At 37.0% G+C, this 13,577-nt stretch overlaps 3 protein-coding genes across 6 annotated transcripts; 2 read left to right on the forward strand and 1 right to left on the reverse strand.

The window, feature by feature from the left end:
• Positions 1–244: 244 nt before the first annotated feature.
• On the forward strand, positions 245–3,125 carry LOC108333844 (G-type lectin S-receptor-like serine/threonine-protein kinase At2g19130). Its single transcript, XM_017569306.2, has one exon. It carries the CDS (start codon positions 479–481, stop codon positions 2,987–2,989), a length of 2,511 nt encoding a protein of 836 aa, XP_017424795.1. The 5' UTR covers positions 245–478; the 3' UTR covers positions 2,990–3,125.
• Positions 3,126–4,642: 1,517 nt separating this feature from the next.
• On the reverse strand, positions 4,643–7,372 carry LOC108333845 (G-type lectin S-receptor-like serine/threonine-protein kinase At2g19130). Of its 2 annotated transcripts, none has more exons than XM_052870785.1 (2): positions 7,005–7,372; positions 4,643–6,860 (listed from the first exon to the last, which is right to left on the reverse strand). In XM_052870785.1, the coding sequence occupies exons 1-2, from the start codon at positions 7,168–7,170 to the stop codon at positions 4,807–4,809; spliced, it is 2,220 nt and encodes a 739-aa protein (XP_052726745.1). In that variant the 5' UTR covers positions 7,171–7,372; the 3' UTR covers positions 4,643–4,806. The 2 variants fall into 2 exon arrangements, with proteins under 2 accessions (XP_052726745.1, XP_052726744.1); XM_052870784.1 differs by having other exon boundaries at positions 4,643–6,881.
• Positions 7,373–8,048: 676 nt separating this feature from the next.
• Positions 8,049–10,564, forward strand: LOC108333246 (uncharacterized). 3 transcript variants are annotated; one of them, XM_052870786.1, is made up of 3 exons: positions 8,055–8,125; positions 8,395–8,467; positions 8,935–10,564. In XM_052870786.1, exon 3 carries the CDS (start codon positions 8,936–8,938, stop codon positions 10,358–10,360), a length of 1,425 nt encoding a protein of 474 aa, XP_052726746.1. In that variant the 5' UTR covers positions 8,055–8,125; positions 8,395–8,467; position 8,935; the 3' UTR covers positions 10,361–10,564. The 3 variants fall into 3 exon arrangements, with proteins under 3 accessions (XP_017424123.1, XP_052726746.1, XP_052726747.1); XM_052870787.1 differs by having other exon boundaries at positions 8,066–8,125; positions 8,392–8,467; XM_017568634.2 differs by lacking the exon at positions 8,395–8,467 and having other exon boundaries at positions 8,049–8,125.
• The last annotated feature ends 3,013 nt before the right edge of the window (positions 10,565–13,577 follow it).

Below are 13,577 nucleotides of genomic sequence, written 5' to 3' on the forward strand. Positions count from 1 at the left end.
ATATTCGCGAGTTTTGAAATACTCGCGGATATTTTTTAAACGGATACCCAACAAATAGCAGATCGGGTAGCGGGCACAATTTTATCCCCACCCGACCCGTTGCTATCCTAGAAATACCGCTTCACAATTAGATATTGAAAGCAAAGCGTCCTTATGGTTTTAGTATAAACAATCAGGAGATATTACATAGCACTCTATAAAAATCAGAAATATTATTTGATTTTTTCAAATAATGCAAGGTTTCAATTCATTGTGGCTTGATGGATGATTATGAAATGAAGTTTACAACTCATGACAACGACGCATAACACATGTTTCGTTAGACTAGTCAGAACAAAATGCGCCGTTTCGCTTGATGAACACAACAGTCGCTTGTTGCTCCTTCATTAATGGTTTCTTTGTGTCTGTTCCACTGCATTGAAATCCAAGTACAATATCTCCTTTAATTTTTCACAGCAAGTTGCTAACGTAAAATACCATGAAGAAGAACCCATGGTTCTGCATCACACTTCTCACCCTATTCTTCTCTTTGTTCACCCACAATTCCCTTGCCGCTCTCACAACCGTATCCGCAAACCAAACTCTCACCGGAGACCAAACCCTCGTCTCTGAAGGTGAAATCTTCGAACTGGGTTTCTTCAAGCCGGGTAATTCTTCTAACTACTACATAGGCATATGGTACAAAAAGGTCACCAAACAAACAATAGTGTGGGTAGCAAATAGAGACAACCCTGTCTCTGATAAGAACACTGCCACGTTAACAATATCAGCTGGCAATCTAGTTCTCTTGGATGGATCTTCTAAACAAGTTTGGTCAACAAACATGAGTTCTTCTTCCAGGTCTGGTTCGGTTTTAATAGCTATTCTCCTTGATTCTGGCAACCTTGTGTTAAGAGATAGGCATAATGGTGCTTCTGCTTCAGAACCTCTGTGGCAGAGTTTTGATCATCCAACCGACACGTGGCTCCCGGGTGGCAAAATCAAACTGGACAATAAAACAAAGCAACCTCAATACCTCACTTCATGGAAGAACAACGAAGATCCTGCGACGGGTCTTTTTTCTCTGGAACTAGACCCCAAAGGAACCACTTCTTATTTGATTCTTTGGAACAAGTCTGAACACTACTGGGATAGTGGTCCTTGGAATGGGCACATTTTTAGTTTAGTTCCCGAGATGAGGGCGAACTTTCTCTACAATTTCACGTTTGTGTCGAGCGACAACGAGAGTTATTTCACATACTCCATGTATAACTCTTCAATTATATCTCGGTTTGTGATGGATGTCTCCGGGCAGATCAAGCAACTCTCGTGGTTGGAGACTGCTCAGCAGTGGAACTTGTTTTGGTCACAGCCGAGACAACAGTGTGAGGTATATGCGTTTTGTGGTGCGTTTGCGAGATGCACTGAGAACTCCATGCCGTATTGTAATTGCTTGCCGGGTTTTGAGCCAAAGTCACTGTCTGATTGGAATCTGGAGGATCATTCAGGTGGGTGTGAAAGGAGAACCAAGTTGCAGTGTGAGAATTTGAATCCCTCTAAAGGGGATAAGGATAGGTTTCTTGCGATTCTCAACATGGCGTTACCTAAACATGCACAATCTGTGGGATCAGGGAAGGCAGGGGAATGTGAATCAACTTGCTTAAACAACTGTTCCTGCACGGCTTATGCATATAACAGTAGGGGGTGTTTCATTTGGATTGGCAACCTTTTGAATCTGCAGCAGCTATCTTTAGATGATAGTAGCGGAGAAACTTTGTATCTCAAACTTGCAGCATCTGAGTTTCATGATGATGAAAGCAGCAAGGGAACTGTTATTGGTGTGGCCGTGGGATTGGTTGTTGGCATTGGGGTTCTCTTGGCCATTCTTTTGTTTTTCGTGATCAGGCGAAGGAAGAGAATGGTTGGAATAGGAAAGCCTGTGGAGGGTACGTTGGTGGCATTTGGGTACAGAGATTTGCAAAATGCAACGAGGAATTTCTCTGAGAAATTGGGAGGAGGAGGCTTTGGTTCTGTTTTCAAAGGAACTTTGGGGGATTCAAGTGTTGTGGCAGTGAAAAAGTTGGAGAGTATTAGCCAAGGAGAAAAACAGTTCCGAACGGAAGTTAGCACAATAGGGACAGTGCAACATGTTAATCTTGTTAGGCTGCGTGGATTCTGCTCTGAAGGCGCAAAAAAGCTGCTAGTTTATGATTACATGCCAAATGGCTCCTTGGATTTCCATTTGTTCCACAACAATAGCCGTAAGGTGTTGTTGGATTGGAAAATGAGATACCAAATTGCGTTAGGAACAGCAAGGGGACTAAATTACCTTCACGAGAAATGTAGAGATTGTATTATACATTGTGATGTGAAGCCAGAAAACATTCTCCTAGATACTGAATTTTGTCCCAAGGTTGCAGACTTTGGCCTGGCTAAGCTTGTTGGAAGGGATTTCAGCAGGGTTCTCACAACCATGAGAGGAACAAGAGGTTATCTTGCTCCAGAGTGGATTTCTGGGGTGCCTATCACTGCCAAAGCTGATGTGTACAGCTATGGAATGATGCTTTTTGAGTTTGTATCCGGTAGGAGGAACTCTGAGCCATCAGAAGATGGCCAATTTACCTTCTTTCCAACCTTTGCGGCAAATGTTGTTGTCCAAGGTGGCCCTGTTGTTACCCTTTTGGACCCTGTTTTGGAGGGCAATGCTGAGATTGAGGAGGTGACTCGAACAATAAAAGTTGCTTCGTGGTGTGTCCAAGACAATGAGGCTCACCGGCCAAGCATGGCTCAGGTGGTTCAAATCCTTGAGGGGATCTTAGAGGTGAATATGCCTCCAATTCCAAGATCCCTTCAAGTGTTTGTTGACAACCAGGAGAATTTAGTCTTCTACACCGACTCAAACTCCACACACAGTTCACAGGAGAAGAGCAACGTTTCTACGACCTCCTCCTCTCAAGCCAGAAGTAACATCTCTTTAGCAAGCTCCAAGTCCTCGGGAGGAGAAAATTAGAGTACAAATTGGTTTCTCTTTGTTAATAATGGTGACTAATGCCACTTTTTGGCTTTTACTAATGTAATTGTGATCTATGCTCATGAGATTTGTTTTTCCATGTTGGTTTTATATTCAATCAATACGTTCTTTGACATAGTTGTTACAGTACTCATTGATTTGATCGGAGTTTGGAGGGGTGTTGGTGTGATCTCAGGAAGATGCTATCTTTGTGATCAAAAGGTGTGTAGATATCTGTGCATTACTTCAAATTTCTAGTAGGATATATATATATATATATATAAGTAAAACGAATGTTAGAAAAAAAAATATACATTTGATCCCGGAGTGATTTGGGTCGATAGTGCCAAATGCAAAAATAAAGTCTTTAAATAGTCTCTTCCACGAAAGAAACAAGAAACAATCTCATCTTCCACCAAAGAACAGATTTTGTTCTGAACTTCCTTCTCAAACTTAGTTTCCTAAAACGAGGTCAGTCAATTAAGACAAGAAAGTGGCATAGCGAAAACTGAAAAGGAGGAAACCTCATCAATTTCCAGTAGTTGTATCTATTGATTTTGTTGATACATTTGATCACATCTTTTTTCTTTCTTCCAACTAACTCAGTTTTCTCACTCCACCATTGAGCTATCAGTCACTTCATATAACAACTTGTTTTTCTCCATTCTGCACCTATCTAAACTTCTCAAAATTTTCCCAAACTTTTCATGGAATTCATATAAGGATTCGGCGCAAAGAGAGAAAGAAAGGGGAACAGCTGCATAGAGAAAACAAAAACGAAGAAAAGGTTTTTCGTATTGGAGGGCAACAAAGATGAGAGGCAATTTTCCTTAACGTTAACTTTGTTTTTGTTTTAAGCTTTAATGACCACAGTTTTGATAGAAAAAACGACACACACACCTCAGTGCATTGTAATTCTGTGTAAATCACTGTATATCCATTAATTGCACAGACCTTTAAATAGTCGTGCATCATAACCGAGTACAAAAAATAAAAATAAAAAACAGAAAAATAATACTGGCAGAGTATAATACAGTGACTGGGTACAAAAACAGACACATAGCGCCAACAGAAAAACAAAAAAAAACGTGATGGTACTATTTCTTTCTAGATATAGATTTTGATCATTAGCTTGCCCTTTTGGCCTTTCTTTATTTTTTTGATTGGTTATGATATATCTTAGTTACCTGTTGTTAATTAATGATTCTTTTTGTTCAACTGATTTATTATGAAGAATGAAACTTGTTTCAAATATTTGAACTTGACCCATCGAACAAAGAAAGAAAAAGTTCTCTTGTGAATTACCTGTTCTGAACCCAAAACTGTATTAAAAAAATTATTTAGTAATTGATTATTAGGTCTTCAAACACTGTAGTTCAGTATATACTATATAATTTATACCCGTTTCACACTTACATTTTTTTCAAATGGTTTTAAAAACTAAATATTTTATGTAAAAAAAAAACAGTTGTATAACCAATTTTTAAAAGATTGAGACCTGTTTTTTACGAAACCAAAACTAGTTCTGACAAATCATCTATGGTTTGATTATACTAATCAGCTGTCATATATACATATTAAATGCGGTGTGGTGATTAACCTAGCTATCAACGTTCAATCCCTAACTGCAGAGAAATTGTCCCAACAACGCTCTTGTGAAATGAGATTACTTTTATTGAATAATATGAAACCAACATGGAAATACAATTACACTTCTGACAGTAGAAAGATGTCAGATTTTGTATTGGTAACAAATAATGTGACAGAAGTTACTCTGGCTTGAGCTTGAGTTGGCGAAGGAAATTAAACAAAATTTTCTAGTAGTAGTGAACAGATACCTCAGGAAATGTTGGAATTGGAGGTAAATTCACGTCCAAGATCCCATCAAGGATATGAACAACCTGACCCATGGTTGGCCGGTGAGTCTCATTGTCTTGGATGCACCAGGAAGCAACGGTTGCCATTCGAGTGACCTCCTCGGCATCAGCATTTTGTTCCAAACAAGGATCCAAAAGGCTAAGAACATTGCCACCACGGGCAACTATGTTTGCTGCCCTGGTAGGAAAGAACCTAAATTGGCCATCTTCAGAATCATATAGCTCATAAGAGTTCCTCCTACCGGACACAAGCTCAAAAAGTATCATTCCATAGCTGTACACGTCGGCTTTGGCAGTGATAGGCACCCCAGAAATCCATTCTGGAGAAAGATAGCTTTTTGTTCCTCTAATTGTTGCGAGGACCCTGCTGAAATCCCTTCCAACAAGCTTAGCCAGGCCAAAGTCTGCAATCTTGGGACAAAAATCAGCATCTAGGAGAATGTTCTCAGGTTTTACGTCACAGTGTATAATACAGTCTCTGCATTTCTCATGAAGGTATGCCAATCCCCTTGCTATTCCCAAAGCAATTTGGTATCTCGTTTTCCAGTCCAATACCACGAAGTTCTTATTCTGGAACAAATGGAAATCCAAGGAGCCATTTGGCATGTATTCATAAACTAGCAGCCTTTTGGTGCCTTCAGAGCAGAATCCATGGAGCCTGACAAGATTAACATGTTGTATTGTCCCTATTCTCCGAACTTCTGTTTGGAACTGTTTCTCTCTTTGGCGAAAACTTTCCAACTTCTTCACTGCTACCACACTGGAGTCATCCAGCGTTCCTTTGAAAACAGAACCAAACCCTCCTCCTCCCAATTTCTCAGAGAAATTCCTCGTTGCATCTTGCAAATCTCTATATCCATATGCCACCAACGAACCCTCCGCAGCCTTTCTTAATGCCACCATTCTCTTCCTTCGCCAAAGAATGATGGCCACGAGAATCCCAATGCCAACAACCACTCCCACAACCACACCGATAATCGTCGCCTTGCTGCTTTTATCATCATGAAACTCAGATGCTGCAAGTTTGAGATACAAAGTTTCTCCGCTACTATCATCAGAAGACAACTGTTGCACATTGAGAAGGTTGCCGACCCAAATTGAACACCCGTTACTGTCATATGCATAAGCTGCGCAGGAGCAGATGCTCAAGCAAATTGATTCACATTCTCCTGCATTCCCTAATCCCACAGATTGTGCATCTTTAGGTAATACGACGTTGGGAATTGCTAGGAACCTGTCCTTATCCCTGTTGGAGGCATTGGAATTCTCGCATTGCAGCTTTTTTTTCCTCTGGCACCCTCCTGAGTAATCCTCCAGGTTCCAATCAGACTGTGACTTTGGCTCATAACCCTCCAAGCAATTACAAGGCCCCATCATTGACATCTCAGTGCAACTCCCAAACGCACCGCAAAAGGCATATACGTCACATTTATCTCTCGGCTGTGTCCAAAACAAGTTCCACTGCTGAGCATTCTCCAACCACGTGAGTTGCTTGATCTGTCCCGTGACATCTATCAATAACCGAGATATAATGGAAGAGTTATACAAGGAGTAGGTGAAATAGCTCTCGTTCTCGTTCGACACAAACGAGAAATTGAAGATATAATTCAACCTCATCTCTGGAACCAAACTGAAAATGCGTCCATTCCAAGGGCCACTTGTCCAATACTGTTCAGTCTTGTTCCGAGTAATCAAATAAGCAGTGGAGCCTTCAGGGTCTAGTTCCAGAGAGAAGAGACCCGTAGCAGGATCCTCCGTGTTCTTCCACGAAGTGAGGTATTGTGGTTTCTTTGTTTTATGGTCGAGCTTAATTTTTCCACCCGGAAGGAACGTGTCCGTGGGGTGATCAAAACTCTGCCACAAAGGCTCCGAAGCATTATCATTAGGTCTATCTCTTAAAACAAGATTCCCGGAATCTAGTAGAACAGCTTCCACGACAGAACCTGACCTGGGAGAACTCGTGTTTGTTGACCAAACTTGATTAGAAGACCCATCTAAGAGAACCAAATTACCACCTGATATTGTTAATGTGGCAGTGTTCTTATGAGAGACATGGTTGTCTCGATTTGCCACCCAAACTATTGTTTTTATGGTGACCTTTTTGTACCATATGCCTATATAGTAGTTAGAGGAATTACCTGGCTTGAAGAAACCCAGTTCAAAGACGCCACCTTCGGAGACGAGAGTTTGATCACCAGTGAGTTTTTTATCAGCAGAAAGGGTGGTGAGTGCAGCAAGAGAAGGATGAGTGTACAAAGAAAAGAATAGAACCAGAATAGAAAGACAGAACATTGAGTTTCTCATATTGTAAGTCCCACTGAGCAATTGCAGCGAGCAAACAAACAAATCACGATAATAGAAGGAAATTCCAACTACTGTTGGAACGAGTGAGACTAGTAAGAACAAACACAAACTCGACTGTTCTGTTCTGACTTTTCAATAATATGATACTTAGAACTGTCGTCCTTCATAACGCGTTTGTCAGTGGTCAAACAAATCATGAAAAATATAGAACAACTTATATTGTTTTTGGTGTAATTTATATATAATATTTGTAATTGTTTTTGGTGTAATTTTTAATTATATTGTTTTATTTTTTATTTAATTAAAACAACTTATTTTTTTTAGTAAGACATGATTATATTATTTTATTTTTTAATTATAGAATTATTATTATTTAATAAAATATATAATCTTACAGTTTTTTCGAAGTAATTTTCCAATTTTTGAACTAAAAAATAGTTATACAACTTTTCAACTTTTATCATTATAAAACTATTTAGTTTTATTTTTTAAATCATAATATATAAAAAAATATGACTTGTCCATTTACAAATATCTTTTAGCTAATAATATATTACGTAGATAAAATTGTAAATTACACTGTTAGTGATAATTGGTTATATGAGAAACTTTCATAAATTTTTAAGAAAGTTAAAATTAATTTTTATATAAATAATTTTTAATTTTATATAAATTTAAAAAATAATTTTGAATATTTTAACATAATTAAACTATGTATTTAAATTAATCTAAAGTACAAATTTTACTAATAAAAAGTGGGAGGAATTAATTAGCCTAACAGTCACTAAATGGTTGATCATGAATTTGGGCCTGACCTCGAGTTTTGTTAGAACTAAGCCCAGTCTTTGTTTTTTTATTATATAGATATCAGTTGTTTCCGCTTCCCCGTTTCGAGCTTGTCTTTCTGGTTCAGCATAGCGCTAAAGAGGACCGTCGTATGAACTTGTTAAACCAGGTTAGTGATCGTTCAACATTTTCACGGGTCTGGTCTTCCTCTCTCACTTGTATATGTATCTCGAGCTCTCACTGTGGACTGTATATGTAGTTTTTCTCTATTATTTGATGGGGGATTTTAACCAGATGACTATTCCTAGGTTGTGATTAACCTGTTTGATTCCTAATTCAGTGTTTGTTTCATATTTCTATCAATCATTAAAATGAGCATTGCATTGTTGTTTTTCGAAAATCCTTGCGGTTCTTGATTTGTTGATTCAACATTAGCAGAAGGAACAGGATGTTACATTGTGGATTGCACCATGTACTATTCTCTCTGCAACTTATCCTAATGATGGTAGTGGTGAGTAGGTCTCAACTTTCAAGGTTTCAATGAATCCTAAGCCAAAGTCAGCCTAGGAAATTCCAGTTCGTCTTCTATATGTAATTTGTAGCACATTAGACTGAATGTATGGTGGAATTAGAGATGATTGCATTGTGGTTGGACTTTGCATTGGCTTGGCCAGGATTGTTTAATTTTTCTCCCTTTTCTGTTGTCTATAAAATTTTATGCATTTTATATGTTTAGCGGCGTAATTTTTAACCTTGAACAATATTTATATTTAGATCCTTTTAGTCGATAAATAAGTCAGATTTAACGTGATATTTAGGAAACGTGCCCTTGTTTTCTAGGACAACGAGAAATTTTAGTTTTATTAAGGTGGTTGGTGGGCTTTCGTGGTTGGAGTTATAGGCCTGTCACCTGACTACTCTGTTGTTAATCTTTTCATTGTATATTTGATGTCTAATTCACAAATAAACATCAAGCAGGATGCGATCGTTACTGTTGGCAGCTACCATCACAAAAATTTCTGCCAAAAGGATGAAAAGAAGATGTAAAAAAAGGAAGTTGTCAAAGAAATGCCGTGAAGATTTGTCAAGTATCCCTTCATTGTTGTTGGAAACTATCAGGAGAAGATATAGTGCCAAGTGCAGTAAAAAAATACGCAAAAGAAAAAGAGAACTGGAAAAGGAATGTTATGCAGATTGGTCTAGTCTCCCCCGTGGTATACTTGAGATGATTGCTGAAAAACTGACCTTTATCGATTGCTTATCGATCAGCAAAGTCTGTATGAGTTGGAATGTTATTCTTGGAGAAGAACTTCCTAGTTGGCAAAGGCATGGATTTCCTTGTCTCTTGGTGTCAGGTCAGCAGAACAAAGAGACTAGAACTTGTATCAGTATATTGGAGAATCGGGTTTGGGAGTTCGAGTTAGCAGAGGCACGTGGGAAGTATTGTTGGGGATCATTTCGTGGCTGGTTGATTATGGTAAAAAATCTGGACTATTTCTATCTTGAAGTTAGCTTATTGAATCCATTTTCAGGAAGCCAATTTAGTCTCCCTTCAGTGTGGAACTTTTATCACAAGATAGTGCCCTCTGGACTTCCCATTGAGAATAACTTTGTTTGCATGCTTCTACACAGCCAGTGCCGTGAGTTAGCCTTTTGGGTCACAGGAGCAAATTCATGGCGTAAATACAATAAACTAACAGGTGAGCCATTTGAGGATGCTGTATTTTGTAATGGAAGTTTTTATCTCCTGGCAGATGGATTTAATGTATGGCAAATTGATGTTCAAAGTATCTACACCAACATTAACAAAGGTAATGATGATTTTGGAACACTTTCCGAGATAGAAACACGATTTCATGAAGTAAAAAGGCCTGAGATGTTTGAGTTACAAGAAAGGAGAATATTGCAGAATCGCCAAACCAATCAAATTTTAAGGTATCTTGTGGTGTCCTGTGGGGAGCTTTTGCTTGTTTGTAGATATTTTAGTCCCAACCAACAAGCGGTGCTTGAGACCCAAAAATTTGAGGTATTTGCATTAGACTTTTGTCAGTTATCATGGAAGAAAGTTGAGGATTTGGGGGATCAAATGATATTTTTGGGAAAGTGTTGTTCAACATCTTTCTCTGCAAAGGAACTTGGAGTTGGAATTAGAAACAGCATTTACTTCTGCAATGATCCAACTATTCCTTGGTGGAATGAATGGGATTCTGATCATTTAAAAGGTATATCAAGCCGTTTAGGATTCAGCATGACCAACGTAAACAACTGGGGCATTTTCAGTCTTGGCAACGAGGAAGGTGAGCCCTTTTGCTTCCATGGTGATATAGCCAGTTGGGCATACACGTGGTTCACTGTTCCTTCATGGTGGTGCTATAGAAATATTCCTCCAATACGAAGGAATTAATATCGATCCCGAGTATTGCAACCAACCAAACATGTGTTGTGGACTATTTGGTTGTTTTTGCATGTGTATATAACGATGTTTTAGAATACCCGAGAATTGTTGAAGATCTCATTTGTTTTTTTTTTCTTTTGGTTCGAAACTTGTTAACTTGGCAGATGTTTAGTGAATATGTTTTTTAAGTAATTTTAATCTCTTGATTCAAAATTCATTAACAATAATTAAAGCAATTTTAAGCAATTAAATTGAAGCATTTTTCTAAACAATTAAAGAGCCTTATAATTGGGATATGTTTGGTGCATTCAATCTCTCGCCCATAAAATTATAAAGGAGATATATGGCGGTGGTTTATCTTTTGTCACGTCAAATTTAGTTATTTGTTATTGATGGCATTGCATGATTATTATGTCTTTATCTTTGTTAGGATGGCAAAACTAATCAATTCGGCGTAAGTCCCATCCGACCTTGGTTTATAAAAAATGGGTTAGATTGGGTTAGTTTACACATTTTAAAACTGGTTGAATTTTATAATTTGGCTTTTTGAAGTTGCATGGTTGTCGGGTTGATAAAGCTGAAACGGGGTTGAAGGATGAGTTGTTGAACTTATGTTGGGATGCTAGATAGGTTGTTTGGATGGTATTTGAATAATTTATCACTTATTTAAATATTACATTATTGATGTTGGATTATTGATCTAGATTTAGTGTTGTCGCAACAGATTAGTTTGTGAGACTGGGTTATTAAGTTGAAAAAGTCATTTTTACCCACTTTTTTTTAGTTGGATGTCAAACTTGTCTCCTAGATTCACTCCTTTTTGTCATCTTTAGTTTTTGTGAGAAGAAACTAATTAGAAACAATAAGACACAATATTGCATGATGTAAATTTTGGCATACTCTATTAATTAATGTCTTTTAAAATTAATTAGCGGTGTCAAATTGACACTTATAAGCCAACTCACTAACCAATAAAATGGGCTGATTTATGCTATTTTGGGCTTAATTTTGTTTACTTTGTTGAACTTTAATCACTTGAGGCATGTTAACATTTTCTCTTACACTTTTATTTTTTTTTTCTATATATAGATTTATTTTCTATTTTATTTTTTCTTGATATTTTCAATGTATTTTATTTTTATGTTTTGCTGCTATGAATTAATTAAATTTTATTAAAAATCAATTATAAGTGTCAAATTGGATTCCAACTTTCATTAAGAGAGTCACTAAGACGAGAGCAAAATTTTTGTCATGATAAAAGAAAAAAACATATTAACAAGGTTTACAAGATGAGTGGAGGGAGAACTAGTGAAAGATTTGCACAAGACTTCATGATAGAACAAGAAAAGGTAAAGAGAAAGCAAGTGTTTAATAGAAGGAGAGAAAAACTCATGTAAGAAATATACCTTTCTATTGTAGATCATTTTCTAATATTTTCATTATATTAGTGTATAATGTAGATCGCATAATAATATTTTTATGTCTAGAATTTGGTTGACATTAAATATTCCATGTATATTTACTCAACTAAAAAAAAAAAAAACATAATTCTCTATTTTCAGTCTAAAAAGATAACACTTAAGTGTATATGAACTAGAAGTTAACTAAGAACTCAAAAGAATCCAAAATATCAACCGTGTACTAAAGGACAAACGAAGACAATTTATTCTGAACTAGGTACATTAATTATTAATTATAGAATACATAATAATTTTTTTTAAATTGGTCAAGAGTTTGAAAGTGGCTTTTAATTTTTCTATAAATTATTTGACGTGTTTCATTATGTTTAAGCATAAAATTTGTGAAAAAAGCTTATTTCAATGAATCCATTATGGGGGGTTGAAGTTTTTACTTTTATAAATCATATTTAAAACACGAATTTGATAATATGGGTTTTATTTGTACGCAATTATTTTGACTCGTGATTTTGTGTAAAAGCATTAAATATTGTTTTTAACATAAAATTTAAAATTTAGAAGGTTTAATACATCATTTGGTCATAGTTTTGGGCGTATTCAAAGCCATTTTACCTTTTAAAAAAGTTCAATATTATTCCATATTTTGTTAAAAATGGTTCAAGTTGGTCATTTTGGCTTTAAGGCATTAAAAACATAATGGTGCAATGATGTGGTAACTGTGACCTGTCCAATTTTTTATGACGCGACAATTGTGACCCAATTGATGTGGCAATGTTAATGTAAAACAACAGGAGTACACCGTGAAACCCTAATTTCCCTAAGCCAGAAACTCTTGTGCCACCATCGTAAAACCCTAGCCGCCGCCTCTGTTGCAGAATGAAACACGCCACCACCAAACCCTTAGGCAATCACGTCGCCGTCACCACCATCAACACAAACCTATAATTCGAAGCAGCAAAAAGCAACATAAAACCCATAAATCAAACCCAAATCGCCTAATTCCAACCAAACCCTAAATCGTGTCGCCAGTAATCAGGGCAAACTCTCCACCATGCGTCGCGCCTCACCACTATCAAGCAAGAACCGAATCGAAATCCCTAACCTGCAAACCAGAAATTCCAACCCAAAAAACATGAACAAGAAAATCGCAATCACGACACCTAGAAACCCAATTCACACCTGCAGCAAACCATAAACATATATAATCGTTACTCAAATCGCAGAAACCCTAGTTCGCAAGCAACATCCATGGCACCAACCTGCAAATTGCACAAGCTAGAAACATAGAAACAATGTGTCTCTATGCATCGTGCAAGAAGCATCTTCATGTGTCCTCCATCTTCGTCTTCTTTGCAAAGAGCAAAAGCCCAGAACGAGAGCTTCTTCTTCGTTCATCGCTGATCAAACGCGTTGCGCCACCATGGGTTGCCGCGAGTCAAGGTGCAGAATCATGAAGGCTCTCTCGTATAAACATTGCACAAGTCACAGTTGCAACGTAATCAAGAATTAAACAGGTCACAATTGTCACATCATTGCACCGTTATGTTTTTAACACCGTAAGCCAAAAGGACCAACTTGAACCGTTTTTAATAAAATATGAGACAATAGTGAACTTTTTAAAAAGATTGGACGACTTTGAACACAACATCCCAAATTAGTACCAAATGATATACATGTATTAAACCAATTTAGAACTTAACTTTTTCTTGTCTAATATAACTTTTTTTACAATGATAGATTAAAACAATTAGTTTCTATTAATTGGTATAAAATTCAACAGTTTTACTGTACATAACACTATAATTTCA

The sequence above is a fragment of the Vigna angularis genome, chromosome 11 (genome assembly GCF_016808095.1).
Source record: "Vigna angularis cultivar LongXiaoDou No.4 chromosome 11, ASM1680809v1, whole genome shotgun sequence".
Taxonomy (NCBI): domain Eukaryota; kingdom Viridiplantae; phylum Streptophyta; class Magnoliopsida; order Fabales; family Fabaceae; genus Vigna; species Vigna angularis.

Coding starts and splice junctions, on each gene's coding strand:
- LOC108333844 (XM_017569306.2), top strand. CDS start 479: ATGAAGAAGAACCCATGGTTCTGCATCACACTTCTCACCCTATTCTTC.
- LOC108333845 (XM_052870784.1), bottom strand. CDS start 7,170: ATGAGAAACTCAATGTTCTGTCTTTCTATTCTGGTTCTATTCTTTTCT. Junction 6,882..7,004: donor ACTGGGTTTCTTCAAGCCAG/GTAATTCCTCTA, acceptor TAACAATATCAG/GTGGTAATTTGGTTCTCTTA.
- LOC108333246 (XM_017568634.2), top strand. CDS start 8,936: ATGCGATCGTTACTGTTGGCAGCTACCATCACAAAAATTTCTGCCAAA.